The sequence below is a fragment of the Nicotiana tomentosiformis genome, chromosome 5 (assembly GCF_000390325.3).
Source record: "Nicotiana tomentosiformis chromosome 5, ASM39032v3, whole genome shotgun sequence".
Lineage (NCBI taxonomy): Eukaryota > Viridiplantae > Streptophyta > Magnoliopsida > Solanales > Solanaceae > Nicotiana > Nicotiana tomentosiformis.
This window is the reverse complement of record NC_090816.1, coordinates 22,052,328-22,072,271: the sequence shown is the minus strand read 5'-3', so window position 1 is coordinate 22,072,271 and position 19,944 is coordinate 22,052,328. Positions and strand designations below refer to the sequence as shown.

Sequence of the window (19,944 nt, the reverse complement as noted above, 5' to 3'; positions counted from 1 at the left end):
CAAAGCAAAATCTCATCGGTTCCATCTTAGGGCTCACACAAAGGGTCTTTTTGCAGAGGCATTTTGTGCCCACTGAACAGCACTTGTATCTCATGGAATCTCGTATCATTTTAACAGTCAAAACTGTACTACAACTCAGACTAGAAATTAATTGCCATATTTTACGTTTTACAAAACTAATACTCCTTCCGTTACAACTACTACTAAAAAAAATCTTGAACTAAGATTTGGGGGTTGGGTTGGGAGGCCCGCACAAGCGAGTTCTGCGAAGTAGGCAGCGTCAACACTTGGCCAGCCTATAACCCCTCCACAAATTCTTGCGCCACAAAAGTGTTTCAAGAGCGCTGCGGCCGGCTCTCACCGTCCGCTTTGTTTTCCTTACTCATTAGTTTAAGGCAAGTTTTCCCGTTACTGCCTCTCGGGGTCTTATACTAGTGACATATCTGGTGATGATGTCCTGTTCCTCGATGTGGGACTTTGAATTCTTTGGAGAATTTTTTCTAGCCTTTTTCGTTTTCTTTAGTAGACCCAAGAAAAAGAACAAAAATTAAGAAACAAATTGAGCCGAACTTGTTCTATGATGAAATATATAAAATTGTTGAACCAATAAATAATTATTACGATGAGTTCCATGATGAAATATATAAAATGGAATATTACTTTAAAAAGACAGGAAATAGTTTGTAATTAAGGGGATAAAGCTACTTGTCACTCGTTAGTCCGCTACGAATTGATCCAAAACAACTTATCTGAGATCAGTTTTTCTAATAATCAAACTACGCTTGGGCATTTATTTTGCGCTGAGTTTGGAGTACAAGGATCAAAGAATCTAATTTTCGATGTGAAATTGGACACTGAATTATTACAACTACACAAAAATACTCTGAAGTCACTATTTTCATTAATATAAAATATTTAAAGAAATTGTAATTTGTAGGCAAAGGAATAAGCTATTTGATTCCGTACTACTAATAAGTACTAGTAATATCATATGAAAATGGCACTAAGGGAACATTTGTTTAACTGATTACTTTTGCAGGGAACTTCACTTAGCTAGCAGTAGTAAATCTAGGAGTGCATTGTTCTTTTTGAACATGAAGCTCACCTCACACAAAGCACATATGTAAATTGTCATAAGGACACAGATGTATCAAAAGCTTGTGATATAAATGTTTGTATTTTATCATGAAAAAATGTCATAATAAGATATGCGGATATCTTAAAGAGAAAAAAACAAAAACAAAAACAGCCAAGACATTGTCTGGTAGAAAAGGCTGATTTACATGTCGTCTAGACATTCAAGTGTACGGTATTAAAGTTTGAAATGCAAATTGCAATGATATCAATAATGCTTTCTTGTATTTCACTATGAGGTACAAAATTTGCACCGTCATCTTATTACAAACTTGGGGAAGAATGCATTTCCGCCGGGAAAAAAGATATAGAATACACTTTACATATGATGAATAGCTGTCTGTTCAAATAGAAGGCTACTTACAACGAATCAATTAAAAAAGAGTCCAAAAAATCAAACACATTACATGACATACACACTGATACATTTTGGAAGCAGCCTTTTATCATGGCTTTTTTGACAACAGTGGTTCTAGCTGAGGGTCAGCACCTTTGGTAAGAAAAGATTCCTGGAAACCTGATTCGAGTTCAGGCTGAGAAAATTCATCTTTCCTTTGATTGAGTAGCCTCTGGAACAAGCTTGGTTTGTTTTCTGCCAAAACTTCTTGTGCCTTGGGAAATTCATTTAGTCTCTGAACATGTTGAAGACAAATTTGAACAGCATCGTGAACTCGGACAAAGTACCACTCCTTGCCAATCAGATCAATCACACCAGCTCTAGCTAGGGTCAGAAGCACTTCGCGGTTGGGATTGGAAATGGCTAACTGCAATATTACACATATTATCAATGTGATAAGTTGCGAAATAAGATATTATTCTAGGATACAGAATTCGAGAAGCATGTTTGTGTAATCTGAACCAAAGAGAGACTCTCAACCTGAATGTCTCGTGATTTATATTCCTGGTGGAGCTCTTTCAGAGCTTGAACAGCACTGGAGTCGATATATGTAACAGCTGGAATAGATATGAGAACTGTGATTAGTATGAACAAACAAATAGTTTACTCAACCCTCAAAGCATTTTACTGTTCTTCAGTTTTCACATCAAATACCGGAATATATTAGACAATTGTAAAGACCAAATATAGGAGCTTTAGCACTACTAAAGCATGGCGAAGGAAATAGCAATGGTAAATTTATCATAATTTTGTCCTTCTGACACAGCCTACGCTAGAAAAATGTGCCAACTCATGGAGACTTACGGGCCATCTCTAGGATCACAAAATGAATTCTTGAAACTTCTGGTCCCCGACCTGTAGATTCATCCTTTTCAATTTCGTAATCTCGTAACCTGTGAAAGAAAAAAAATACAGATCACAGGGACATGTGGGATATGATTTGCCGAAAGCCTTAACAGTTTAGTGAAAATGTTTCAGAAACACTGAATTCAAGGTAAAAACTTGCTCTCCTTTCAGAAAAATAAAGAAAAAGAAAAAACATCATGTTGTCACCTGTCTTTGATGTAACTGGTGTTGGCAAAGTAAATAGGTGCATCAATTCGAACAATCACAATCCCATTATACGTATATGCTTCAGGGTATTGTTGAGTGTTTCGGTAAATAGTAGTTCCAGGAAGACGCCCCAAGACAGCTGAAAGAAACTCATGTCATCGAAAATTATATTATTTATAAAGCATTGACCAGAAACAAAAGAAATTGAAACTTAGCACCAGTGGTTTAAACATCATAAGTACTTGATTATCTTGTTAACTTGCCAGTAAAGAACTAGAGGAAAAAGAAATGCTTGTAAAACTGAACGTCACCAGCAAAATGAAATATATGAAGGAATGAGAAAAACTACCAGATAAAACATTATATTGAGAACAGAAAATTTAGAGGACACCAGGAGGCACCAAAAAATAGCAATGCCAATATGAAGAAGTCAATGATGCAATTACAGGGTAGTGATATGAAAAAGCTTAAGAATCGTGCTGGCAACAAGCAAATATTAGTTAAATTTAAAAACTCCAAATAAAATTAATATGTCAAATTACATAATATGATCTGCTATGGCATCCGCAGATTTGATGTAAGTACATGGATATTAGACAATTGCAGTAACTCACCAATATGTGGATTTGCTGATTCATGGATAACAAAAGCAAGTGAGACACCAACCTGCAAATAAATGAGACCAAAAAATTGGCAAGCTGAGTTTATCCTTAAGATTATCAAATACTATATTTTTCCAACACAAAGGTTATCGGCCAGTAGTTATTGACCTCTATTGCATATTATCAAGTTCTTTTTCTGGGTAAGGAATTATAGCATGTGCAATGCAGGATGTTTTTTTGGTTCCATTATGTGATATAACCAAGGCATTGAACTCCAAGCATTTACTTCAAAATATTTCAATGATCAAGGAATTAAATTTGAAGCATTTCCTGCAAAATAGTTGTACTAAAGAACTCTATAAAATTATGTAACTAACATGCAGGCCAAGCTCATAGCAAAAGAACAGTTAGCTGAAGAGGATGGATAGTTCTAAATTTCTAGTGTAGGAAAAAACTTCAATTCAACATCCAGAATAATAAAGTACAATATATTCAGGTCTGGTTAGAGAGAAAAACTAACCCCAACAAGGACACCAATCTCTATGCCAAGCAACAAGGTTGTCATGCAAGTAATAGTCCACAACAGAAAATCTTTCTTGTCAACACGCCATAAAAATTTAGCCTCATCGTAATCCACCTGAAAGGAGGAAAAATAGAAACATGAATCTAACTTTGCAATCTAAGCATGAAACTTGCTGCAGTTAAAATTCATTCATCTCCACTTCCAATAATATGCAGAATTAATTGATCCTAAAACAGTCAGCACTGAAACCAGAATTTCATCGTTTGATGCTTCAAGTCGATAAATATCTTACAGAAATTTGTGCTTAGCGAAAATAGTTAAGAAATAAACAAGGAATTTACAGGAATCATCTAAAACAGATAGAGAAGTGATAACTAAGAGCTGATTCAAGAAATTACAAATGCAAACCATCAAATGATTCTTGACAGCTGAAAGAATATTTCTTCTATCCAGCTTACTATGTTTTACTATATGACTCATATTTCCTGATCATACAGCAATTCTTCCCAGGGAAGATATGAATAGAGAGTCAGGAAAATCAAACAATGAACTGAAAATTCTCCTATAACAATTACATAAAGAAGCCTTAGTGAAAAAGAAAAGGTAAAGATGCAAACCATCAAATGATTCTTGACAGCTGAAAGAATATTTCTTCTATCCAGCTTACTATGTTTTACTATATGACTCATATTTCCTGATCATACAGCAATTCTTCCCAGGGAAGATATGAATAGAGTGTCAGGAAAATCAAACAATGAACTGAAAATTCTCCTATAACAATTACTTAAAGAAGCCTTAGTGAAAATAAAAAGGTAAAGATGCAGGATGTTCTTCCCTTGCTGGTCGGTGATTCGACACCAACCTTTCAAAGAACAGAATGTTAAAATACACACAGCAGGAAGCTATGCCATGATAAACCCAAATGACGCATGATAGAGTAGTAGCTGGTGTATTTAGTTAAATTATGCTGATGTTGTTTAACTTCAACTAAAACTATATCTGTATATAAAAAAGTTACATTCAATAGAATGGCAACCTTAACAACATAAAATGAAACAAATGATTCCCTGGTAGAAGATGGCACACATACCAGTCCAATTACAGCAGATATCACAATCGCAGCCAAGGAACACTGCAACAGCAATACAAATGAATAAAAATCAAGAGCAGTGGAAGAGTTTAAAGTATCATAATTAAGACAGGAAATGGTCAAATGTTGACCACTAAATTGCAAGCATGCAATAATAAGAAGATGTAGGAGCATGCAATAATGAAAAGATCTACGGTACATCACTTCCTAGATATCTTATAAAGAAAAGCACTAAAAAGATATGAGTAGCATAAACAGATTAAAAGGATGATTACATCTCTTTTTTTCTTTTTTTTCTGGACATGGTAAACTCCACCCTCAAACCCCCCTACCAGGGAGCCTATTGTTGGCCCTTTCTCGTTTTGCTCCACTGGGAATCGAACCCGCAACCTAATGGCTGGCTGGAGGCGGAGGGTCTTTACAACTAGGCTATCCTCCCTTGTCATAACGATAAATACATCTCATAGAGCACATAAAAAATTGAAGCCAAATTAGAGGATAAGAGACTGGAAACACAGCTCAAACAATGTGACAGTTGAAAGTAATCTAGTTACCGACAGTAGGGTGAAAACTTTACACCTTCAAACATTATCCTTTACCTGAGGTATGTATTCAAATACAGGAGTCAAGAATAATAGAGCACATGCCATTATAATTCCCATCACAAGTCCCGATAAGCCAGTTTTTGCTCCACTTTCATGATTTACGGCTGATCTAGAAAAAGAGCCTGCCAGCACATTAGGAAAAGAGAAACTTTGTCAGAAACCAGCTCCGAAAAGTTGTAGAAAGATACAAATGTGGAATTGATCAAGCCACACAATATTCCAAACTCACCTGTTGTAGGGTAAATTGAGAAGAATGAGCCACAAATGTTGGCCAAGCCAAGACCAAATAACTGTTACAATAACAGAACCATAAGAAGTTGTAGTACGAAATTTTCTGATTAGAGCATGACATTTCTTGTGGTTATTATACCATGACAAATAAAAAGAGGAGAAGAACGAAATATGAGTAACAAGTCAATGTTTATCATAACTTGTTCAAATCTCACAACAGAGCATAGTTAAATCGGTAAATGAATGAATAGCAGTTCTTGCAAGATCATCAAAAGTCACACACCTCTTGGTTCGAATCCAGCTCATATCCATTTTTTGCTGCCAGTGCCTTAGCAATCCCCACTGATTCCTATAAAGTTGGGAAACTGGTATCACCTATCAAAAAAGGATTGTCTAACCAAAAGATGAAATTGAAAAGCATGCACAATTATAATGAATGATTAAATTCTTACTTACCAGGATAGCTACACCGGTAATAAGAACGGTAGTAGGGATCAAAGACTTTACATGGTCAAAATGCTTTGGTACAGAAAACTTTGGCAGCCCCTGAGGTATATCACCCACCTAAACCAAAGCATACACATTGTTATTGGAGTGATAACAGTTCTGTCAATTCAGATCATGTAGAGTAACAAATAGGAAAATGTTTTTAAAAAGAACAAGATTGTGCAACAATCTTTTCTGTGATGTAAGTTCAATATTTCAACCAAGATCCTATGAACACAAAGCCACTCATCCTTCCATTAATCCATGCCTCTCACCATACTCAACTTTTTATCTGATCTGATTTTTAACAACACTGATACATCAAAAGTGAAGATATCCTTTCCTCTTTATATCTTTTGACATCAAGGGCGTTCCAATGTGCAAGCTCCTTCTCCTCCCCCCCCCCCCCCCCAAAAACAAACAAAGGTCAATGCAGCAATAGCTCCCTAGAAAAAAACCATAGATGACCCCTTGAATTTTAATGAAATAATCAGTATAAGCATCAATCCTACTTTTCAGTCATATCTATTGCTTTAGCGATGATAATACCCAATTAGGATAACATTTGTAGCTGACTAGAGCATTCTCAATTGTTCATGTGGAGTCGAGAATATTGTTTTTAAAGTGAAACTGACAAACATATAAAAACAAGCATCAATGAATGTGTAGCATCTAAGGAAATGCTCTAATGGGATAAGTCAAAGTGGTTAACATCAAAAATTTTGGTCCTACTGACCCTGCAGGTCAGATATTAATATTAACTTTATGCAACTATCCTTTTCAGTCCATGTGAGGAAAAAAGTGGCAAATGTAAGTTTAATCCAACATTATTGTGTTCTCGCATTTGCTCAAATGAAAAAAAAATTTGCTAATCTTAGATTCAATTCCTGAAGTTCAGGTTGAGCTTAATACATGTCGTTCTCACCAACGAAATTGAAGGTGGATGATAGATTTTCACAAAAGTTGTACCCAGAACAACAGCTGTGAGGGGACCAGCTGCACGCAGAAAACGCAAATGCTTTCTTGTTTTTCCCTGAAGAGAAAACAATTAAAGCACATGAACCTTCATATAACTGATAAAATTAGTATATAATACACATGAAAATGCCGGTAAACTCCTACCAAGTGCTTCATGGTCAGAAGAATAGCTAGCATCAGTGAGCCCATAACAAAAGGAGGCCACGAGAACTACAAAAGGAAATCGAGTTAGCCTTTGAAGAAAGAAAAACTATCTTGTAGCAATTAGACAAAGAATCATCTCTCTGACTTAAGAAAATGAATGGAAATCTTTTTGCCTTTTCCAAAATCTACTCCGGAAATGGCAATAAGGAAGTTTTGTTGACTTAAAACTGCCTGGAAACAGTTTCAAAATCTCCAACAAAACGATTCCAATCCTTTGACAGCATTCAGCACTTATCCCTAACTAACTTATATGACCTCCATGTACCAATTCTTTTAATGAATGTCCTTTGTCTCTACATGATTGAGAAAAATGGCTCTCCGAGTTAATATTGTAGAAAATTGCCCATTTATACAACCCGATAACCTTTGATTAAAACTAAAAATCCTCCCCAACAGTACAGTTTTGCAGAACAATCACGTCAAAGTTAAGTAGACAGGTACATCAGATATTGCAGAGAAAATTATAGTCTCTGCAAGTTCAGGCTAACAGTGAATAGCATGTCCGACACACGAAAGAAAAGAAATCAAATTTTCAATTTGCATATTTCAATGTAAATTACTACTAGCATTTAAGTTTCTCTTAGCATGCATAAAATGGAGTAACCTGCAAATGTTTAATTCTGGAAAGTACCTTATCTGCTTCAGCAATTATACTTTTGACTAGAGGTATGATTTTGCTACTCCGTTCTATTTCATAGCCCAAGAAGTACTTTGCTTCAGACAAGGCAATGACAAAAGCAGAGGCGGTTGTAAAACCAGAAATCACAGAGTGGCTGATGAAACGTATGAGCCATCCAAGCCTATGGATGAGTTGAAATAAGGAGTGAGACGTTTAACAAATTTCGTCAGAAAGATAATGAAGATGCAGAATTTTCAATCAGTTGGAAAGAGAACCAATCAAGGATACAGAACTCGTACCCAAAGAAAACATCAAAAGGCCCATTATTAGCAATCATTATCAACTCTTTAGATGCTCAAGTTTCCAAGGCTTGCACGGACTGCGTTATTTGCATTATACTCCTCTTAGGAAGAAGTAGGTCTAGGTCAATGCTAAGCATGGTCTTTTTTCTTTCTTTTTACAAGTAATCAAAAAATTTATACAGCCTTGCACTAAGCCAGTGCGACAAAAATATAACTACAAATTGTGAAATTCCCCTATTGTGTCTAAAATTGCTTAGCATGATCTATTTTTACAATCCCCTTTGTTATGAATGATTTCAGTCAGTTGAACAGGAACATGGTGAAAAAATTATCCTAGAAGCTCTGATTTTCTTTGTGCGTGTTAAGAGATGATAGACATGGAATCTGCTTATTTCTCACAGTGACTACAAGAGAGTATGACAATCTAGAAAATTCAAATTTTAACAAAGAAAGAAAGAACCAAAGCTTAAAGCAGAAATACCTTAAGAGTGCCATTGTGCATTCAAAGATGCCAACCATAAGTGCTAACAATATAGCAAGCTCTGTGTATAACTTGTCTGACGGATCAACTATGCTGCTCAAGACATTAGAGACTAGAAGAGACGTCAATGCAACTGGACCAATTGCAAGCTGACGAGATGACCCAAATATGGTGTAGATAAATATAGGGATGAAACCAGAATCTGTTTAGCAAAGCTCAGATTAAGAAAAGATGCAATTTTGAAGATAACCAAGTAAACAGAAGATAAAGATTTTGCTACTTATTAAGAAACAAATGAACATAGCTAGGAAAGATAGGTTCATAAAGACATAAACAACTAGACATTTAAAAAAAATCTGAAAAGGTCATGGAAATTAGTTTATCCACGTAGAATTTTCTTTCAGATATGGATGCTAAATTAAGAAAGAAAGAAAACGGTGCTTCAAAGAGGAGGAAAATTTTGCCTTCTTATTCAAAACAAGGAAAATAACCTAAGAACCTAATTCAGAGCACCATACTTAAATCGAGATTTATTTCAATATCAGCATCAGTATTCAAAGGTCGTTTTGCTAAATTAGAGAAACATATCGAGAACGGTATCTGCTTCACTTTATCAGAATTAACAAAAGAAACATAATGAAGTAAATAAGTTCCAAAGATTTACTTACAAAGTCCATATATCGGTTGAAGCCCAGCCAGCTTTGCATACGACATAGACTGTTCACGCAACAGAATCAGTTAAAATGAAAATGCATACTATAATTTAATAATTCTCATTGAAAGACCAAAAGTGCCTCCAAAAAGGTACACTTGACAAGCAGTCTAGCATAAGAAGATAGGTCATATAATGCTTAAGACTAAAGGTGAGGACATTTGGTTTACCCCATTATTGTTTTGATATTAGCAATTAGTCTAAAGGTTCCAGCGTCTACATACTCATTCCCAATCAAAAACAACTTAAGAAGACAAGTGAGCCCGACAAGGCCATCAGTCTATAACGTCATCGATTATGACTTTTGTCTTTTTTTTTTTTTTTGGGGGGGGGGGGGGGGGGGGAAGCATCAATTATAACTACTTTGAGCCGGTACTACAGATCATAAGAGTAAAAAGAGGACCCAGAGCTGCATATAATCTTAAATTGTGACATTGGTTATGTGAAATTGGTAAAAAACACTTGAGAAACGCGGAGACAGAATGGAATGAACTGACACTGATTGAATTATGCAAATGAAAAGCAGAGATATGCCAGTAAGTTCATAACTAGAGGCAGATCTAGAATTTAAATGCAATGAATGCATTACTTAATATGTATATTTAGAGAAGTCCTTAAATTTTTTTTATATATATATATATACACACACACACACATACTCTAAACCCGATGCAGTACATGCACCCGCAGTTTATAAGCTGGATTAGCCTCTGTGTATAGCAAGAAAATGGACGGGGAAAAGTAGTACTCTCTCTGTCTCATTTTATATGATACAATTACTAAGTAAACCGCCTTTTTTTTAATTACAATTTTTCAAACATATTTTTTGAATATATTGAGTTATTACCTATTGTTTCTCATAATAGTACTTTTTACCTAGTTTACGAATCTGTAAACTTTATTTTGAGAAACATGAAAACCTAGACCCTTGTCCCCTGAACTCTAACACATAAAATTGGACGGAGAGAGCGATTAACTAGGCACCACCAACCTATGAATTCTATAACAATGACTAGGATGAATTTACAGTATTATCAACTTAGCTCAGCAATGGTTACAGTAACAGGGATGACAATTCTGTAAAGGATTTTTATATAGTGACATGAAAATTTAACACCATTAGTGTTATTAAATAGAGTTACCATCAATTACCTTTAAGTAACCTGATTGTGTAAATATTTTTTGAATCCTCAGTGCATTAAACCTAAGCTCTTCTGTAAGATTCAATTCATAATTTAGTTCAATTCATCAATTTTTTACACCATTATGTAATTTAAATGAAGGGAAGCCTTGGAACAATGGTAAATTAGTATCTGTGTGACCTATATGTCATGGGTTCGAGCCTTGGAAGCAGCTACTAATGCTTGCATTAGGGTAGGTTGTCCATATAACACCCCTTGGGCGCGACTCTTCGCTGGACCCTCCGTGAACGCGGGATGCTTTATGCATCGGCCTGCCCTTTTTTCTTTTTTTTTTCCATGTATTTTAACCCACAGTTTATTCTAGCTTACCCCCATCAATGTTATTAAATAAAGTTACCAGCAATTACATTTTAAGCAACTTGATCGTGTAAAAAATTTTTATACGCTGCCAGTGCATTAAACATAAACTCTTCTGTAAAATTCAATTCATAATTTGACCAGTAATGAGAAAAAATTATAGTACCTGAGGAACGAGCATGATGCCGACGGTGATACCCGCCATGAGATCAGGCTGCAAGTACTCATTCACTTTATAAGTTCGCATCCAACGGGAACAGGGAAAGAAGAAGTCAATCCACTCAATCCACGTCATCCTTTTCATCCTCGCCTTCCATTTCGATACAACAGAAGGCGAAGAAGATGACGACGTCGTCGTATTGGTTGACGGATGTTCCAGCGGGATAATTTTCACCGAGCGGTGGCTACCGGCCGACATAGAAGTAGGAGAAGAAGAAGAAGAAGCAAAATTATCTGCGGAAGTAGCTATAGCCGTGAGGTTTTGGGAGCTAGGAGAGGCGTAGGTTCTGTCCATGGCGGTTGGTTAGAAGAGCATAAATTTGGAATGCGATCGCGGCGGCGAGCGGCGAACGGCGGCGGAAAGAGGAAAATGTTTGTGGAGTCAGGCGGAAGGTGCGCCCACCGGGAAGTGTCAGAGGACCTGTGGCTGTGTGAGGAAGAAGAAATGGTGATTGGCGGAAAAGTATAACTTGTAAATGCCACATGAGGACTAAGGAGAGGGCCACCACTGCCTTATAAAGACTTAAAAGATGACACAAATCTGAATCCTGATTCAGGAATCTCATTCCCCCTGTTTTATTCTTGTTTTTTTCCCCTTTTTTTTTTTTGCCAGTCTTTTAAGTAACTATATTTATTTATTTTAGCTACTATGAACATTTACCTGCACTTGATTGAATTTTAGGTAAAATTACGCCACACATTAAAATTTTATATTATATTTATCATTTATAACTATATTTTTATGATTGTCATGAATTGAATATGATACATTTATTTCTTAATTAGAGATCTTCTAATTCGAGCTTTAAGAATAAAAAAAAGTTCTAATAAAGAATGCTCCCCTTCCCTTAATCGTCTTTACGATGTGCGAATCTGACTTATAGCTTATTTGATCAAGTTTTTTCAATCCTAGAAGTACTTTATTTTACTTTGAAAATAAGAACATTCGTACAAAATACACCAATTTTATCAAATTAAGAAATGGTAAATTTTACAAATTAAAGTAAAAATAAATACTAATACAATAAACTTCGAAGAATTATAAATATTTATGTACAACGATATGTAATATTAATCTAGACCAAACTCTAGATGAATTCTGGTCAGTCAAAAATAATTATATCGGCTATTAATTTTTTGAAGTAGCTAAAAATAATTTTTTTCAAATTTTTATCCATATTTGCATGGATCATTCCAGTATTTTATTTTGATTAAAAAGTGCTATCAGTTTTGAATTGATTATTCGATGTTTGGTCAAGATCCACAAAAGAACTCACTTTATTTTCTTTTCTTTTTTTTATACCTACTTCATGATGTAAACTTCTTATTAAATGAAAAGTTCAAATACATAGAGACAAAGATGTTTGGCTACGGTGTATTTTTTGTAAACTCTTACATCATTCAAAGGCAATATCATAGGATACACTTTGCAATTAACTATATTGTTTACTCTTAAAAACGGATAACAATTAAATTTATACGCGATTTAAAGATATGTGGATTAATTCAATACAAGTGATCAATGACGTTAAATTAAGCAAATAAAAGATGTAATAAATGGCCAAACCAATGATAAGAGTGATTCTGAGCTCGGTTAATGGCTTAACGAGGAACCTGCCTTCGGTTCCAAGCTTGCACTTATAAAGAACTTAAAACAAAAGTAACAACTTTGGATAACTATTAGAGAGAATATAAGTAAATTGTATTAATATGCGTGTTACAATGTCCCTAATGAATAATAAGCTTCCCATTTATATAGTATGAGGGTTTTACCCTAAGTACAATCATAAGAAAGGTAAAAAAATTCCTTTTCGCTAATCACTAATTTTCTGTTGATACGGGCCGAGATTCACACTGTGATATCCGGTTGGGCATGGGCATCACGGCTCTTTTGTTAGTAGTGTGCGGTTGTTTAGTTATGATCTTTGAAGTCTTTGGATTTGAACTGGACCCAGAGGACGTGGTCCCGATGCCCCCGAGGGCATGCGTTTTGCTCGAGCACCGATACGAGGGGCTCCCTATTCTGACTCTGATTCCTTACGGTCACGTCCCAACTCCGTTTACCTCACCGGAAAATTGGGGTGTCTCCCGGCCCCAAGCATACGGTGAGTGGGCCATCGAACGTTCTTCTGAACAGAGTACCTTCGGATAGGCTAAACCTGGTCGCCTTCGTGCGTAGAGCTCTCAATTCCTTAGGATTTGAGGGCAACTTTTCCGGTCTTCAAGTAGTCTATATAATTGTTTCTCCAGTCCCAAGTAAAACTTGTTGAGTTTATTTCGACATGGCCTTCTTCCACTACCGACTTCACGAGTAGTACGACCGTTCCCGAGCTTAATTCAGCGTCATCAACCGATGACCCCAAGTTAGCTAGAGCATCGACTTTGCTATTTTGATCCTAGGATACGTGTTGTAGGGTTCATTCCTTGAATCTATGCAGCGTTACCTATAATTTATCCAAGTACATTCGCATTCGTTCCTCTTTCACTTCGAATGTCCTATTGACCTGATTTACCACAATGAGGGAGTCGCACTTAGCTTCGCGCCCAGGCTTTTAGCCAATTCGAGACCTGCAATCATGATCTCATACTCGGCCTCATTGTTAGTCAATTTCACACTTCTAATAGATTGCCTATTTACATTACTCGTAGGCGGCTTCAACACGATGCCGAGTCCGGACCCCTTTGCGTTCGAGGCAACATCCGTAAGGAGGGTCCAGATTCTCGAGGATGTCCCCGAGGTTAACAATAATTCCTTTTCGACTTCGGGTATTAAGGCAGACGTGAAATCGGCCACGAAGTCCGCCAAAATTTGAGATTTGATGGCACTCTGGGATCGATATTTGATATCGTACCCGCTAATTTTAACGGCCCATTTGGCCAATCGGCCCGAGAGCTCGGGTTTGTTCATTATGTTCCTTAGTGGGTAAGAAGTTACGATGCATATGGGATGGCATTGAAAATATGGCTTTAACTTTTTGGAGGCGCTTAGCAAAGCGAGCGCCAATTTCTCTAGGTGAGGGTACCTTATTTCGGCCTCGCCTAGAGTCCTGCTAACATAATAGATAGGAAATTGCGTACCTTCCTCTTTCTGGACTAAGACTCCGCTTACCGCTATCTCGGATACCGCTAAGTACAGGTATAGCTGCTCGTCTGCCTTCATTTTGAGAATTTAAGTCTCGTTCGACAGCATAAGGCCCAGAGTAGCTTCAAATTATGTGTATTGACTTGCGTGCGTGGTTGAATTCAATTACCGATTGTTTTAGAGTGACTTGGGACACTTAGTCCCTAAAACGGGAGCTTAAGTCTTAGGATTTTGACTGTAGTCGGAACTATGTGAAGAGAACTCCAGAATAGAGTTTCGTCTGTTCTATTAGCTTCGTTGGGTGATTTTGGACTTAGGAGCGTGTCCGGACTGAAAATCCGAGATCTGTAGCGGATTTAGGCTAGAAATGGCGAAAGTCGAATTTTTGAAGATTTGGACCGGAAGTGGACTTTTTGATATCGGGGTCGGAATGCGATTCCGAGAGTTGGAACAGCTCCGTTATATTATTTGGGACTTGCCTGCAAAATTTAACGTCATTCCGGGTTGATTTGATAGGTTTTGGCATAGGTTTTAGAAGTTGAAAGATTTGAAATTTATAAATTCGATTCATGGTGCGATGCGTAGTTTCATCGTTAGTTGATGTGATTTGAGGGCTCGACTAAGTTCGTATGGTGTTTTAGGATTGGTTGGTATGTTTGGTTAAGGTTCCGGGGGCCTCGGGTGAGTTTCGGGTGCTTAACGGATTAAAAGTTTGATTTGTGTTGCTGCTAAGTCTTCATGCTTCTGGTATTTTTGCACATGTGGTGAAGAGGCCGCAGGTGCGAGAGCGCACATGCGGAGAGGCAAGCGCAGGAGCGGAAAGGTGGAGGAGCGTCATGGGTCGCAGGTGCGAGGAAAATTCCGCATCTGCGATGCCCGCAGATGCAGATTTTGGCGCGCAGAAGCGAGAGTAAGCGCAGGTGCAACTTGGACGTGCGCACCTGCATTCGCGCAGATGCGGCTAATTATGCGCAGGTGCGGTCACGCCTGGGCAGAAAAGAGAAATCTGAGGGTTTGGTTTCATTCTTCGTTTTTGGACTTGAGAGCTCGGAATTTGGCGATTTTTCGAGGTATTTTCAGAGAAAACTTTGGGGTAATGATTTCTAACTCGTTTTTGGTTGTATTCCATTAATCTATAGTTGTTTGCTCCATTTAGTTTCGGATTTTTGGGGTTAAAATTGAGAAAAATTGGAAGAACTTCTTCAATGAAGATTTCGATTTTTGAAAGGGGATTTTTGGTCGGATTTGAGTAATTCTTATATGGTTGGACTCGTGCGTGAATGGGTGTTCATATTTTATAATTTTTACCCGATTCCGAGAAGTGGGCCCCACTGGCATGTTGAGTTAATTTCAGAATTTTCGTTAAAATGTTGATTTCGTTAATTAGATGAGTCTATTATTATTGTAATTATGATATGTAATTTCTTTTGGCTAGATTTAGGCCATCCAGAGCCGGATATTCGTGGAAAGGGCATTCTTACGGATTTATTGAGCTTGACTCGAGGTAAGTATCTTGCCTAAACCTTGTGGGGGGAACTACCCCTTAGGATTTGAGTTATCTATGTTGATTGTAGTCTGTGTACGTGAGGTGACGAGTGCGTGCTCGGACCTATTTGTGGAAAGTTGGCTTTTTAGGGTTCTTATGTCCTTATATTCACTGTGTATGATATTGTTTTTGATCTTTTTGAATTCCTATTTGCTAGCTTCACCTCTACATGCTTTGACTAGAGATAATTGCTTTAGGATTCACTCTTACTGTCTATTTGACCCTTATTCGACTTATTTAAAGATTTTACCTCTTCTATCGTCGTGCTATATTTTTTTTTTCATAACTGCTTATCTTTAATTAAAATTATTATTTTCTCACCCTATAATTGTTTAGTCTTAATTGGAGTTATGATTATCTTCCGCTGCTTATCTTTATTTGAATTATTGAATTTTTCTCGTAATTGCTCAACCTCAAAAGGAGTTTAGATAACCTATATCTTAGTTGACTTGCCATTATTTGGAACTATTTGACTCGTGTTGGCTTCTTATTGTTGACTTGAATATTGTGGAATCGTTGCTACATTTTTGTTTTGTTTTTCCTTGTTAAGCTGTTCTCCTTGTGCCTAACATTCTTTACTGTGGTTATTTCTTGTGAATGAGTTATACCGTTCTTGTGAGTTAAATTCTTGAGTTGATTTGCTCTCCGTACTTTGCATTTCTGTCATTGTTACTTTTGTACTCGTTGTGGTGATTTACGAGGTTTCTGTCGTGTTATAGTTATTATCTTTGTTGTTTGCGTTGCATATTTAAATTGGGATTATGGACGTATTTCGGGAGATTCCACAGCACTGCATATTTAAATTGGGACTACGGACATATTTCGGGAGATTCCCCTGTCTTGCATATTTACTTTGGGACTACAGACGTATTCCGGGAGATCCCCCTGCACTGCATATTTAAATTGGGACTACAGACGTATTCCGGGAGATCCCCCAGCACTGCATATTTATTTTGGGATTACCAGACGGTATTCTGGTAGATTCCCCACTGTGGTTATATCTGTGTTCGGGGCTGCAAATCTTCCATGCTCAGGTGTCACAGGGTGACTTATACTCGAAGGATATGATTTTAAAAGTATTTATCTCGAAGGAACTATATTTGAAGATATTTATTTGAAAGAGTTATACTTGAAAAGTATTTATCTTGAAAGAACTATGTTTGAAGGCTAATTATTTGAAAAGTTTATATTTGAAAAGTATTTATCTCGAAGGAACTATATTTGAAGATATTTATTTGAAAGGGTTATACTTGAAAAGTATTTATCTTGAAAGAACTATGTTTGAAGGCTAATTATTTGAAAAGTTTATATTTGAAAGGTTTTATCTTGAAAGAACTATGTTTGAAGGAAGTATATTTCAAAAATAATTTCTTATTGGAAAGGATTATATTCTAAAGACCTCAATTTTAAAAAAAAACTTACGGGTGAAAGTTTACTCTTGAAGGATTTTGACTAATTTATTGGGGTTATTGGCTGAGACCTCATGTGAAAACTATTGCAGCTGCTGAGCTACTACTTGCCTCTACTGTATTGTGATTTCTGGATTTGGGTTGTGTTTTCGTTCATTCTTCTGTGTCTTATTCTGGTGTTCCACTATTACTTCCTGTTTTTCTTTCCTTATTGCAGTTGCTATGTCGTTAGCCATATCTCGGGGTCCTTAGATAGATGTCATGTTTTGTCATCCCTATACTTATACTTCTTCAGTTTATTAGACCAGTGTGTCTTGACTAGTCCTCGTCACTACTTCACCGAGGTTAGTCTTGATACTTACTGGGCACCGTTGTGGTGTGCTCATGCTACTCTTTTGTACATATTTTTGTGCAGATCCAGGTACTTGTTTGTTAGCTATCTGTGTGGACTGTTACTGTGGAGACTCAAGGTAAACCTGCTGCTGCGTTCACAGGCTTCAGAGTCACCTTCAACTTTTCGTTTTGCACTATTTATTCTTATTTCTAGATAATTGTATTTAGAAGTTTTCTAGCAAACATTCTGTAGAGCTTATGACTTGTACTACCGATTTTGGGAGTTTTAAAAGATTCTATTTAAACAATGTTGTTTTAATTATTGTTAGGCTTACCTAGTCCCTAAGACTAGGTGCCATCACGATACCCAGACAGAGGAAAAATTGGGTCGTGACAAAGGGTGGACTCGAAAGGTACCATTTGAGTTCCTCCAAAGCTTCCTGGTACTCCGGGGTCCGCGAAAAGTTATTCTTCTTCTTCAATAATGAGAAGAACCGATGGATCTTATCGGAGGACCTCGATATGAACCAGCCCAGGGCGGTTATGCGCCCGGTTAGCCTTTGAACGACCTTGACATTGTTCATTACGGTGATATCTTCTATAGCTTTGATTTTGTCGGGATTGATCTCGATCCCTCGGTTGGACACCATGAATCCAAGAAACTTTCAGGACCCGAGCCCGAATGCGCATTTCTCCGGTTCAGCTTCATATTATATTTCTTCAGTATGTTGAAGGGTTCCTGCAAATGTTTCAAATGGTCATCTGCTCGCAGGGACTTAACTAACATGTCGTCAATGTAAACCTCCATTGATTTTCCTATTTGTTCTTCGAACATCCAGTTTACTAGGCGTTCATAAGTGACACCAGTATTTTTTTAGTCCGAACGACATAATAATATAACAATAGGTGCCGAATTTAGTGATGAAGGAAGTTTTTTCTTGATCGCCCGGTCCATCCGGATTTGGTTGTACCCGGAATAGGTTTCTAGAAAGCTGAGTATCTCGTGCCCGACTGTTGCATCGATCATGCGATTGATGTTAGGCAAAGGAAAAGAATCCTTGGGGCACGCCTTGTTCAAGTCATTGTAATATACGCACATTCTTAATTTATTTTCCTTTTTAGGCACTACTACTATGTTAGCCAACAAATCTGAGTACTTAACTTCCCGAATGGAACCTATTCTAAGGAGTTTGGATACCTCATCTTTGATGAATGCATGCTTGAAATCGGACTGAGGCCTCATCTTATGTTTATCCGAGTGGAACTTCGAATCCAAACTTAGCTTAGCTTATAAGTGGTTATCTCTGGCGGGATCCTTGTCATATCTAGATGGGACCAAGTAAAACAATATGCGTTAGCTATAAGGAATTTAATGAGTTTTTTTCTGAGTTCGAGAGTTAACCCTGTGCCCAAATATACCTTCCGATCTGGCAAGTGTTCGATCAATATGACTTGCTCCAGCTCATCGACTGTCGATTTGGTGGCATCGGAATCATCAGGGGTGATGAACAACCTAGGAACTTTGTAATCATCATCCTTGCCTGCCTCCTGCTTCTCTAGTTCGGTCAGGGCCGGTATCAGTGATTGTTATTTAGTTTCTTCCTTCCTAACGACTCCACGTTCTTTAATGTCGAGAGTGCGGACATCGGGATCACCTTATCGACCGCGAACATTTCTTTTGCGACCGACTGCTCTCTGTAAACTATCTTGATCCTTCCCGGTGTGGGGAACTTCAATGCCTGGAATAATGTCGAAGGTATTTTCCTCATATTGTGAATCCATGGCCTTCCGAATAGAGCATTATATCTCATATCCCCTTCAATCACATAGAACTTCGTTTCCTGAATAGTTCGGCAGTGTTCACTAGCATGGTTATCTCCCTTTTAGTAGTTTCACATCCCATGTTGAATCCGTTTAAAACCCGGACTGCATGCACTATTTGGTCTTGTAGACCCAGCTGCTTTACGACCCTCGATCTGATGATATTGGCCGAGCTACCCAGATCAATTAACACGCGCTTAACTCGAGATTTATTTATGAGTACAGATATTACCAGTGCATCGTTATGCGGTTACACGATGCCTTCAGCGTCCTCATTATTGAAAGAGATGGTCCCCTCCGGCATGTAATCTCGGGTTCGTTTTTACCTTTTAATGGACACTTTAGTGCGCTTTAGCATTAGCCCCTAAAGGACGTCGACTCCACCAATGATCATGTTGTTTGTTGGAATTCCTATTCCTGAAGTGATTTTTGGCTCGGTTACTCAAAAATTCCCGCCCGTTATTAAATAATTGGGCCACTTCTTCTCTTAGTTGTCGGTAATCTTCGGTCCTGTGGTCGTGAGTGCCATGATACTTACAAATCATGTTGGGGTCTCTTTGGGCAGGATCAGACTGCAGTGGCCGAGGCCACTTGGTATCTTTGAAGCGTCCGATGGCA

The 19,944-nt window shown here is 37.4% G+C and overlaps 1 protein-coding gene and 1 non-coding gene across 2 annotated transcripts; both read right to left on the bottom strand.

The window, feature by feature from the left end:
• Nucleotides 1–236: 236 nt before the first annotated feature.
• LOC117273655 (U12 minor spliceosomal RNA) lies at nt 237–399 on the bottom strand. Its single transcript, XR_004503663.1, has one exon. It is a non-coding gene; the product is annotated as a U12 minor spliceosomal RNA (small nuclear RNA).
• Nucleotides 400–1,337: 938 nt separating this feature from the next.
• LOC104121266 (sulfate transporter 4.1, chloroplastic-like) lies at nt 1,338–11,680 on the bottom strand. The gene is made up of 17 exons (XM_009633217.4): nt 11,083–11,680; nt 9,374–9,422; nt 8,706–8,907; nt 7,935–8,103; nt 7,244–7,309; nt 7,047–7,154; nt 6,092–6,199; nt 5,919–5,984; nt 5,634–5,694; nt 5,399–5,526; nt 4,800–4,841; nt 3,707–3,823; nt 3,199–3,250; nt 2,585–2,723; nt 2,336–2,424; nt 2,012–2,088; nt 1,338–1,898 (listed from the first exon to the last, which is right to left on the bottom strand). The coding sequence occupies exons 1-17, from the start codon at nt 11,428–11,430 to the stop codon at nt 1,581–1,583; spliced, it is 2,139 nt and encodes a 712-aa protein (XP_009631512.1). The 5' UTR covers nt 11,431–11,680; the 3' UTR covers nt 1,338–1,580.
• Between the last annotated feature and the right edge of the window lie 8,264 nt (nt 11,681–19,944).